This window comes from Nematolebias whitei, chromosome 21 (genome assembly GCF_014905685.2).
Source record: "Nematolebias whitei isolate Nwh7 chromosome 21, NemWhi1, whole genome shotgun sequence".
NCBI classification, from domain to species: domain Eukaryota; kingdom Metazoa; phylum Chordata; class Actinopteri; order Cyprinodontiformes; family Rivulidae; genus Nematolebias; species Nematolebias whitei.
Window position 1 is genome coordinate 33,795,406 of NC_056518.1, and position 12,533 is coordinate 33,807,938.

Here is a 12,533-nt window from a genome sequence, read left to right on the forward strand (position 1 = left end):
ATGTATGTATGTATGTATGCATGCATGCATGTATGCATGTATGTATGCATGTATGTATGTATGCATGTATGCATGTATGCATGTATGCATGCATGTATGCATGTATGCATGTATGTATGTATGTATAGTCTGATCTACAAAGATGAGTAGTTTTGAAGAGGGAGATGATCCTTCTTCATTCAGAGGTTAGTGTTCCAACGTCCGGGAGCAGATCGGTTGAATGCCCTGCAATCTCCATGCTGGTGAGGTGGGCAAATATCAATGTGATGTGAAGACGAAGATCTGAGGGAGCAGAGCAGCAGTGACATCTAGAAGGTCAGATAAATATGGAGGGGGTGACTGTAGATGGCTTCAGAAGAGTAGGCGATAAGTCTGAGGAAGACAAGATTTCAGTGGGAACCAGTGAAGTTGCCAGACAGGGGTTTAGCTTTTAGTTACTTTTCCTCTTTTTGCTTTCAGCTAATGTTTTGCTTCTTTTAGCTGCAACAACTCAGTTTCAGCTTCTTCAGCAGTTTTCAGAGAAAACATTCAGCATTCGCACTGCTTTTCCACAAAACCACAACTTCTTAAGTTACTGATTAATAAACAATTTATTTTTAAAAGTCAGCATGTGAAGTTTGCACACTTACAAAAAATAAGGCAGCTAATCTGTACAGCACTGCAAAGCTTTCTCCTTTTTTGGCTCACTTTTACATCGACTTAAATTTTAAGCAACAAATCATAAAGCTACACCAAAATGTGCTCCCAGAGCTAAAATACAGAACTCGGCCTCTAAAGTCGTCCTTAACAGTTCTGGTAAAAGCGTGAAACATGTTGAAGGTACACAAAAAGCTGATGTTTATGTTAAAACAAGTCTTTTACATGTTCGTTTATAGGCAGAACAATAAATAAATTAATCATGTCCTTGCCAGTTCTTAAAAACCACAACTTTTCATTTTTTATAAAATAGTCAAAATGTTAATGCAGTTAAAAAAAAAACGAACATTAAACTAATTGGTAAAAAAAAAAAAACTTAGCAGCAACAATTTAGTGTAATAATTATTAATTCAATTTAGGTGCTCCTCAGGTGTCAAAACAAGCCCAAACCATCCCCCTTCCACCACCGTGTTTGAGTTGTTTTTTGGTGTTGGTGCTGATGTTCTGTAACTGATTTTATTAGTTTGCTTCTGCATCTTCACCTGATTTTTATACTTTGGTCTGGTTTGTGCAAAAACTTCTTGAACTGGAGGTTTTTGAATGTTTCAGATGTAACTTTGCAAACCCAAGCTCTTCTTCCATGTATTATTTTAACTTATTTTAAGTTAAAATTTTAAGTTAAGCCCCGCCCTGCAGCGCCACCAGTCAGGGGCTCGACTGAAGTGGACATCCTGGGGAGGGATAGGCAGCGGAGGACGGTCTTTGTCTCTGTGAAGGACAGCAGCTCTGGGGTCCTGATGTCAGAACAGCTGATGAAGCAGATGAGGCGACAGATGATCCTCGTGGTGCCTGATACCTGCAGTCCACAAAAACACACACATGTAACGTGTCCGTGGGTTGTGTGTGTACAGGGACAAAACTACGAACTTGAACCAGTGACCGTCACAGGCACACCTTCTCTAACCTCTGCGCCACCACTCCCCCTTCCGTAACAGCTATCACTCGTTCAAAACCGATTTCCTTCAAGGGCCGCTAGGTGTTTGGCTTATTCAACAGGGAACAGACTGTTCCCAAACTAACTCTAGGAGTTGGACTTTTTCTCTCGTTTTTCTTACCAGGACTGGGATTTTCTGACGCGGGACAACGAACTGGTTCTTTCTCTAACGTGCACATTTCCAGGGAAATCCAGCGTCAGTCTTGGAGAAAAGGCTCTCTCCAGATGAGCCCCGTTTAGGTTCAAGGAGAACATGGTTGGTGGAGACATGTCCAGCTCCAGCAGCATGATGTTCTCAGCCTGCAGCAGGAGACGACAGGAAACATGGAGTTATGTGGACAGACGTCCAAACAGGCTCGAGTTCTGGGTCAAATCTGTATGGAAAGTCCAATTGTCATTGCCTGCCTGTGTGTGCATGTGTTTGTTTGTCTTGTTTGTTTGTTTGTAAAACATCTCATGAACCACTGGACAGATGAAACAACTGATTCACTTTGAGTCAACCCTGTTAATAGATACCGAGTCAAAACTTGGTGTGATGTTTGTTGAAAGTCGTCTCCAGCCTATAATGAGGTCACAACAGATCCACCTTTAAACCTTTACGGTCTTCCTTTCAGAAAGTAATTACTGAACAGACATCTGCATCTGATCAACTTTCAGAGGCAAACCCATTCCAGATGGCTGATGCAGCTAATCAACATTATTAAACCTAAAGTAGCTCTAACTCGGCTCATTTTACAGACGATGAGCTAAAACTGAAAGTTGTAGCTGAGAGTCATTCTCAAAACATGTTCAGAGCTCCATGACATCGTGTGACATCTGCATGAAATCTTCCTAATTGTCGAGAGGTGCCCCCGCCTCACAGTGACTGCTGGATGTGGACACCAGTGACCCGAAAAGGAAGAAGAGGGTCAAAGATGATGGATGGATGGATGGATGGATGGATGGATGGATGGATGGATGGATGGATGGATGGATGGATGGATGGATGATTCATAATGTCATTAAAGAAGTTTGAGCTAAGCAGCTTCATCACGACTTATCATGAGATGATCGCAGTAAGCTGTTGGCAGCAGGCCATGTGCATTCCTTAAAGGAATGTTAGACTTTTGAATAGTTATGGATTAAAACCCATTCACAGGTCTCCAGCACACAGGGCTGTACAAACGAGAATACGTGAGCACTGACCTGATATCTCAGCGGGGCCTCAGAAGCTGCAGCGACAGCCATCTGTGCATATTGGCTGATTGGCCTCTTGTGTCCCACAGCAGAAACTGGCCTCCTCGTCACCTTCACGTGTGTGCTGAAAACAACGGAGACGGTTCACGTTCATTCAACACTGTACTGTTGTTAGGGAAGTTTTGGTCAAAGTTGATGGATGTTTTATTACTAAGGCTGAGAATGTTACTCTGCCCATGAACCATATGTTTGTGTTAGTAGAAAGCTGAATGAGGAGCTGGGTGAAGCTGCTACGTGCAGCCGTCGCTCCGAGTCTGTGAGCTCGGCTGAACTGATAAGGTTATAAAAACAAGCTTCACGCGCAGCTCGTGTGTGTTCATTCAACCTTCATCCATACACGTTAGTCTTGTTGAGCCTCGAGGAATCATTTACAAGAATAATTTTCTGTGTATCTGTATAATCTGTCCTTCCAAGTAAAATACCGGTTAAATATCTTCTCCTGTCGTCGAGTGCGTGTCCTTTTGAGTGAGATAAAGTGAGAATATTTTTCTCCAACAAATGTCCTTCCTTGTTAACGTCTTCAGTCCTTTAATCTACGTGCTGAGATTAACAGAACAAGGTGCAAAATTACAGGTGACTCCCGACTGCGTCGCTGAAAACTACTGTTTGTTTGACTAATCCTCTGACCCAGTTATCAAGCTGTTAGATGATTTTGAAGTTGGACCACAACTTCAACTAAAGTGAACTTCACAGCCAAGACCAAGACTAGCCACGAGCTCGTCACTTATCAGAAATAAACTTTGTTTCTCCAAACTGAGCTTACAGGAAAGACTTTATCTGACCATTACTTCCACAAACTTCACTTCAATAGAGAAACGATCCCTTGAAATGTGATCACATGCAGGAGGGCAGCGGCTGATGGGTCAAACCAGGCCTCCGGCATTTTGCTCATTCTGTTTTCCTGATTATAGTTTGTGTCGTATATTTTTTGCAGTCAAACTATTTCTTTTGTACTTTGTGTCAAGTCAAATTTATTTATAAAGCACATTTAAAACAGCAACTGTTACCAAAGTGCTTAGTCACTACGTAATCATTCATGAATCAAAACCTTCGGCTCAGTCAGGAATACTTTTAGTATTTGTAGCCAATATACTTTTATTTACTTTTAGTTCAGAATTAGATTACATCCTGTTAATAGAGCAGAATTTTATAAAACATGTGCAAATTATGATACAAGCACCAAACTAGGTGTGATGATTCTCTTTGAAGTATTTGTCAAATCTGCCTGATCGGCCTTTTTTCAAGATGAGTTGATTTCTGCACAGTAATCACGAAGTAACGCAAATACTTTATCAGTTTCAATGATCTTTGTGTCAATTCATGTTTTCTTCCGTCATTAGCCTTGTACTATGCAAGTAAATTATAACTGGACTGTACTTATACAGCTCCTTTTTATCTGATCAAGATACTCAAAGCTCTAAAACAAAATCTGTGTCCTCATTTACCTCCAACACACTCACAAACAGCTCTCTACTAGATCTCTACAAAGAATAATCAGAGCTTTATCACATGCATGCACCGATGGGACACACATCAGAGGCAACGAGGGGTTCAGTGTCTTGCCCAGGGACACTTCAACATGTGACTGGAATCAAACCCCCAACCCTTGCATTGGAGGACGACTGCTCCAACCGCAGCTGCCCACAACACAAGTAGCACACATCAGTAAGAGCAACAACAAGAGGATTTATGGCCGTTAGTGGAACGGTGGTCCAACAGACCTGCTGTGTCTCCTTTATGAGTCCAAGTCCAGACAACAGCCATTGTCAGCCATTTTGGAAAATGGCCACCATCTTGGATTTTTAGATGGCGTACTTGTTCAGAAGTCTCTTGGGAACAGCCGTGCCCAAGCTGTGCAAAATGTATCGCATCTTGCAGAATTGTTGTGCATCATGGATTTTAGCTGCGCCACTGTTCCACGCCAGGTTTAGTTCTCGTTGAGTTTGTTGAAGACGGACTTGATGTCAAACGGATTTACTGACCTCTCTGATGGAATGACAGGCTGGAGCTTCCACTGGTCCTCCTCACCGTCAAAGTGTAATCTGTTCATGATCTTGTTCTTCTCCTCAGTGGGTATAAAGTTCTCAATCAGAAGATATCTGCAAAATTATTAGAATAAAAACACCTTGTAAACTCACTAAAAACTAGCAGTGTGCTTTGTCAAACTTTATCTGAAAAAGTTTTTGCGACTGCTAAAGTTGCTTAGTTGTGGTGGCCATCTTGAATGTGGCGGACTCCAAAGCGCATCCATTGACGACTTTTTGAGTTTCAATAAACTCCAAACAGATGTTCAAGAAATAATATGACAAATGAACATACGCACTCGGGCAAAAACATTATTATTAACACCAACACCAACAATAATATGATGAACGATCATCCTTATCATAATAAAAATCTCAAACGTAAAGAGTATTCTTGGTTTGTTTGTTTACTTCAGCAGAAACTTAACTAAATTATTTATCATAAGATGTGAACATCATCATCGCGTGAACACAGCTGTGTAAAACAAACTGAAGAGACACGATATTTTTCCCTCCACTTCTTAGATTTGACTTGTTTAATTAGCTGTGGCAGCCATCTTGGATCAAGCTGCCTCGAAAAGTTCATCAGTTGGATGCAGCGGGGGACTCGCAGGGCCTTCAACGCCTTCAGAGAAGTCCTAAGAATTCAGCACATATGAAACGTTACATTTAATTTCTATTTTACATAATATAACTCTTTTCAAGGTGGGGGAGAAAACTGGATCATTGACGTCATCGGGCTTTTGCAGTTGCTGCTCCTGAACAGTGGAACGGTTTAACTCTTGAGCTGCTGAGACTTTTCATTCATCGTTGTTGCTTGGCTTTGGATTCTGGTGGAGTCTGAGATCCAGTTGGAGCTGAAGCTTTTACTTTCCTTGTGTTTCCTTAACAACAGGATTGATTTGACCAACAAAGTCCATGCTCACTAATCCAGGTATACAATCCAACATGTTTCAGTCAGGTCATCTGGACAGCTTCTTTTTTTTGTGCTGAAACGTTTCACCTTCCATCCAGAAGGCTTCATCAGTCAACAGCTTACTCCAAAGTGGAACAAACCAGTTATGTTGGTGCTAAGATGGAAGGTGAAATGTTTCAGCACAAAAAAATAAACTTTTCAGATGACCAGACTAAAAATTGTTGGATTGTATACCTGGATTATTGAGCATGGACTTTGTTGGTTTTGAACCAGTTTGACAAGACTGTCTACAAGGAAGAGTGCCGGCACCGGAGGAGGGGGCGTGCCAAAGAGTCCAATTTAGCACCAACATAACTGGTTTGTTCCACTTTGGAGTAAGCTGTTGAGGGAAGAATCAGTTTTGTGTTGTGTGTTTCCTTGACTGATGAAGCCTTCTGGATGGAAGGTGAAATGTTTCAGCACAAAAAAAAAGAAACTGTCCAGATGACCTGACTGAAAAATGTTGGAGGATTTATTTGTTTCCTTGTTCTTCTCGTCGTTTTTCATTTTCAGCACTGTAAAGTACTTTGGTCAACTTCTGAGGTCTTTATGTGCCAACAGAATAAAGTGAGATTAAAAATGGGGTTTACATCATTTGAGGAGAAAAAAGAAACACCAAGATGATTTTACGTGTGTGTGAGGATGACTTACTTGTACTTGAGCTCACGGGTGAGTTCATCCTGCGTCTCTTCGAGCTCCTGCCTGGTCATGACGTGTTCATCGATGACATCATTCATCTCGCCCCTCAACATCTGGACCTTAGCGTAGAGCTAAAAGCAGTGGACAAAGAAAATGGGATTATTGGGTAAAATCTGAACATATGTACATGAAAGTGGAAGTCGTTAACAACAAGCGGTAAGCCGATGTCCCCTGTCGCTGAGGGACTTTGATCGTGAATGTTTGTAGTTATCGATTTTTATTCTGGACTGGAATTAAACAGAGAATACAAGTATCGTAAACCTAAATGTTTTTGGTGCACACTCAAGTGAGTTGGAGTAACACTGTGTAAGAACTGTGGTGGTTCAAAACGTCCCGATTCATGCTCAGTAATCCAGGAGGAGACATCCAACAACGTTCAGTCAGGTCCCAAAGTTGTCCATGGGTCGGTCTGTCTGACTATGGTCATTAATTTTCTACAAATAACTTCAAAAATGACATTTCTGCCGCGTGTGTGTGTGAGCCATCTCACCCTCTTCAGTTTCTTGGTCTTGTGTTCCACCTCTTGCTGCAGGGAGGAGAACGTCTCTTTCATTTCCAGAGTCTCCTCGTCCTGGAGCATCATCTGCTGCTGGATCTCCCGCTCTCCTCTAATCTGTCAAACAAAACCATCCAGTCTGAATATCTCTCATGAGCAAGTTGAAATATTTTACCAGAAGCTCAGGTGTTTTGAAATGAGCAAAGCGAGACACAAATTAAAGACCTCCTTGAAGGAATGCATGTTGGCCTTTCCTGCTACACTTTCAAACTAAGACTTTCCTGAAAAAACAAAGTTGTAGACGTTTTGGTCAAACCATGAAAATAACATGTGCTCCCATAGATGCTCCAATATGTGTTGGGCATGACTCTCAGCTACTTCTACAACGTTTTAGCTCATTTTTTCTGTAAATCTGACAGAATTACAGCCACTTTTGTGTTAGCTAAAGTTGATTAGCTACGGTGGCCATCTTGAATTGGACTGATCCCAATTTATTCAGTTGCACGTCACGTGTACATTCAATGATTATTTCCTGAAAGTTTCACTAAAATCAGTCCAATGGTGTCATATTTTGCTAACAGAGTTCACATATTTTGCTAACAGAGTTCACATATTTTGCTAACAGAGTTCACATATTTTGCTAACAGAGTTCACTCCAAATAATTAATTAAAAATGTTAAACAATGATGTTGCGTAATCTGACCGTGCTCAAAATGTGTAGTGGAGATCAGTCTCTGCTACTACCACATGAAATCCTACTTCTATAACTTTATGAAGTTTCAGGTATTTTTTTTATTTGTCTTTTTAAGGCCAGTTGTCTGTGGCGGCCATCTTGAATGGGACTGACTTCAGGTGTCAATCAAATGTTCATCCAGTGGTTATTTTCAGATTTCTTCCCTTGCTCATGAGATATTTTGCTAACAGACTACTATTACTAATATTACCTGTTCTGCAATTTCTTGTCTCTTCACCTCGAGCATCTTCTGCTGCTCATTGGTGTGATCTATGATGGTCTTTCCTCCCACCAGCAGTTTGCTCTCCATAGCCTGTGAACAAACGTCCAGTTGATCATGAACAGATTTATTTGGCAGTGAAAAGACTTTTGTTCTGTACTTACTTTATATTTTTCTATAATCTTCTCCACTGCTTCCTGATCCCACTGAATGTCCTCCAGACTTCTTCTGTTAAAGTGTTTTAACCTCTCACTGCCGCCCTGTCGGGTCAGAACCTTTGGATGACCACCTCCCTCCATCAGACGGTCTCTCCCATGTTCTTCCTCTACATCTGCATCCTTGTGAAACAGGAAGTCCTCCTCCATAGCGATGATTTTACTCAGTCTTTTGCTGTTCCTCCTCCTCCTCCTCTCCTTGGCGAGCAGCACTCGCTCCTCCAGTTGAGCCTTCAGGCGGGCGATCTCCTCCTGGAACTCCCTGAGCAGAGCGTCTTTGGGGTCCTCGTTGATCCGAGGCTTGTTCTTGATCTTCTTGGCCCTGCTGGCATAGCGCAGCGTGGCCAGAGATTCCTCAAAGCTCTTGTGCGAGGGCCCCACTGTTGCAACCATGACCGTCTTGGCATTGCCCCCCAGCGAGTCTTGGAGCAGACGGGTCAGTTTGGAGTCTCTGTAGGGGACGTGGGTGCTCCTCCCATCCACCAGAGCTGAAATGACGTTCCCCAGCGCCGAGAGGGACAGGTTGATCTTGGCAGCTTCCTTCAGTCGGGTCCCCTTGGCGCCCGTCTTGCTCTGGCGCTCGCTGCCAGCGAGATCCACCATGTTCAGCTTCCCAACCCGTATGTGGTCCTCGCCATCCGGACCTGCTTCGCTGCACTCTACGGTGACCACAAAGATTGCGTGAGACCTGGAGCTGCGTTCATTGACGTTGGTGAACCCGACGGTTCTGGACTGGTTTCCAATGTTCATCACATGCTCGATCTCAGCTGCGTTTTTCGTCACCACCGAAGACAGGTCCTTCACATACACCCCAAAGTCGGGATTCTCCTTCAGCTCCAGTTTCTTGTTATTGTCTTTGCACAGAAGATCCCTGATGTTCTCCTGGTAGATCTCCAGGTATGAAGACCTGACCAGATACTTCTGGTTCTGACTTCTAGATATCTGGGTGAAGATGTGCTGAAAGGAGTTTGGGATAACACCCCTCTTCTCTGGGTCGGATGAAAGCCCTTGCATGGTGTAGGTCTTACCTGTCCCAGTTTGTCCATAGGCAAAGATGGTGCCATTGAAGCCCTGGAGGACGGAGTCCACCAGAGGTCTCACTGCGTCGTCGTAAATGTCGCTTTGTCTGGACTTCCAGCCGAACACAGAGTCGAAGGTGAAGACTTTCAGGGGCTCATCAGGTGGTGCCTTCGGGTTCCTGATGGTGATCTGCCCCAGTCTGTCATCAACCTCCAAGATGTTCTCCACCCTCTCCTCCCTCTTGGTGAACGGTCTGCAGCGGACCACCACCCTCACACACTCGCAGCTTTTACCAGAAGACATTAGAGCAACCTGCCTCCTCACCAGACGGATGTCTCTCCTCCACGCAGGTGACAGCAGCTACGTCATCCACCTCATCCCGCGTGAGCCCGCAGCATCTTCTCCATCCGGAGCACCTTTACAGAAGTGGAGCGATGACACGAGAGAAGGATGCTGCAGAGAGGAAACACCCAGCCCCGCACAGCCCCGCACAGCCCGCGTCCCGAACACACCCTGCTCTGCGGACAATGGAGCGGTCACGTGACGCGCGCGACCAATTGAAAACCAGTTGATAATTTTTTTTTAATCGTCATCGATCTCAGCTGTGATCAGATCAGTTAAATAACGTGAAGGAATATATGTAAATAAATTAAATTAAAGTAAATCAGTTGTTTAAAAAAAAAACATTATTCCGTGAAGGAATGCATATCGCCCGCCGCGGCATGCTGGAGGTTTGGACTCCAGCTCAGCAGCTAAAGTTTGTGACTTTCAGCCACAAAAACTCGTTTTTATATACTAATATTTTAGCTCAACATATGATTTTTAATCTTTTCTTAGGCTGCGGCGCCATCTTGAACTGGACTCACTAAAGTTAATGAAAAAATGATGAAGGTTTCGATTCCATCTGTCCAGTGGTTCACGAGATATTTTGCTAACAGACAGGGCTGACTTCAACAGTTTACTATGAATGTCATATAAATTTCAGGTTTATAAATTTTGTTTTTCTTTTGCCAGAGTGGAATAATTAGTTATGGAAACCTATTTCTGCTACAATGATTAAAATATCCATAAATTATAAATTTAACATGTCTCAAAAGTATGACAAAGCATCTCAAAATGACTTAGATACTATGTAATATGTTGAGAAATACTAAGCTTCTATTTTGTATCTCATATTATACATTATTTCTGGGAGGCTATAACGTTGAGAATATATTGCAAAATTATGAAATGTTAAATCATAATGAACTGTGAAGTAAGAATAATAAGATGGTATCTCATAATTATGAGACGAAAGTCATGTTGTGAGACAATTTATCTAAAAAATGCTAAATCATAAATATGTAACAATACTTCATCATAAAATCATAACTATGACATAATGAGTTATAATTTTGAAATAATAAGACACATTATATGATACAATTTATCATAATATAATAATGAGAAGTCCCCAACATGAGATAAATCATATTAGTGATTTGGAGGATCTTGTTTCCATGACTGGAATAAAAAAAGTGGCTAAAATTGACTTCCATAAATATATATATATAATTATAACATGCAACTTTAGTGATTTCTCAAAACAAGAAATTGGCGCACAAGTTTTTTTTTTGTCTTTATTGAAAGAAAAACAAATACAAAATGTAATATAACAAGAAAAACATGTTCACAGTTGATACGACAAAAAAATTAAGCAGAAATTATGAACAGAAAATAATTAACAAAGAAAATGAACTCTTTGAGGAAACAACAAAATAAAAAATTGGTGCACAAGTTTGAATTTATTGTTAATTTTCTACAATCCATCTTTAACCCTTGACAATAAGAGTCTCAAACATGACGTGTTGACCCTAAAAAGCTCTCAAAAGTCCTTATGGTTTGGGCTGCAGTGTGTTTCACTCCAACAATAACAACCGAAGCTGGATTCATATATTTCAGGTATTTAGAGGGTTTTCATGTTTGAGGCTTTTATTGTGAAGGACGGAAAGAAGTTTAAGTTCCGCAGCAGCAGCGCGAGTCACCCGCCGCACCTCGCCCTGCTTCTAATCTAACGTTTTATCCTGACTTGTACCGGTCACCCGGCGGAAGAGCGCCCGCGACTCTATAATAAGCTAAAACCACGAAACAAACACGATGCGAATAAATTGCGACACTCGTGCAATCCTCCGTGCCAAACTTCAGCCTCCCCGAGGCGAATGAGACTCCTCGCAAACGGCTCGCCGCCATCTTTGGTGCGCTCGCTCCGACGCTTCGCCACCATGCCGCCCAGCAAGGCGAGGGGGGCCGCGGCGCGTCTTCCTCACGAGAGGAAGAAGAGGAAGTACACCCCCGCGGCGCACGGGGACCGGCAGTACCCCTGGAGGAACGGGCACCAGGGCACCATGGCGGAGTTCTGGCTCCGGCAGCCCGTCTTCTACGACAAGACGCAGCAGCACTTCAAGAACAAAGACCTGAAGAGACAACTGGTGCAGGACCTGATCGAACGGAACCGCGACGACTGGGAGAAGATCCACACGCCCCTGCCCACCGGTGAACACCTTTGTTGGGGTGGGGGGCGGAATTTAATGTTGGCTAGTATTCAACTGGCGGCCCGGGGGCCAAATCAGGGCCACCGGTGCGCTCAGTTCGGCCGTTTTCATTGTTAAATCAAACTAAATTTAAAACAAACTGAATGAGAATAACTGTCCGGCCCCTGAGCTCTGTGGCCCCCTGAGCAGTTTAAACACTGAGAGTCAGTATCTTACCTGAGACAGGTGGTGACAGCATGGAAAGGTACGTCTCCGTTAGGGCTTTAACACACTACTCGAGTACTCTACACATCGATTCCTAGGACATCTATGGAGGTTTTAAATTTCACATCAAGTATTCATAGTGACGTCATTACATCGCAGTGATGTCATTGCATCACGTGATCCGCACGAGCGCGGGCTAGCTAGTAGAAGCTACAACATGGATTCGTCCATGCGGACGGATGTTCATTTTCCCATGATAACTCGGTGTAATACCGTCTTGACCACGAACTTTCACGGCGCTCTTCTTCAGTTGGAAACAGAAAATTAATCAACTTCCTGTTGATGGAACCGGTGTTACACCATGTTCTGTGACCACCGTATATTGTGACCGTAGGGGGCGGTGCTGCATGCACTGTTGCAGGTCGCAGAATATGGTGCAACACCGGGTCCAATCACCGAACCAGAACCAGCTTCCTCTGACCTGGTTTCACAAACAAAAAGCAAAAAATATTAATCTCTAAACTATAAACATATTAATCTCTAAACTATAAACATATGAATCTCTAAACT

The 12,533-nt window shown here is 42.8% G+C and overlaps 2 protein-coding genes across 2 annotated transcripts in view; both read right to left on the reverse strand.

Moving 5' to 3' along the window:
• dtnbb (dystrobrevin, beta b) overlaps positions 1 to 12,533 on the reverse strand; it is a 302,359-nt gene that overhangs the window by 65,879 nt on the left and 223,947 nt on the right. The window lies entirely within an intron of this gene.
• Positions 1,068 to 9,531, reverse strand: kif3cb (kinesin family member 3Cb). Its single transcript, XM_037695223.1, has 8 exons — positions 8,158 to 9,531; positions 7,985 to 8,086; positions 7,035 to 7,157; positions 6,497 to 6,615; positions 4,849 to 4,965; positions 2,816 to 2,930; positions 1,752 to 1,930; positions 1,068 to 1,492 (listed from the first exon to the last, which is right to left on the reverse strand). The coding sequence occupies exons 1-8, from the start codon at positions 9,529 to 9,531 to the stop codon at positions 1,342 to 1,344; spliced, it is 2,280 nt and encodes a 759-aa protein (XP_037551151.1). The 3' UTR covers positions 1,068 to 1,341.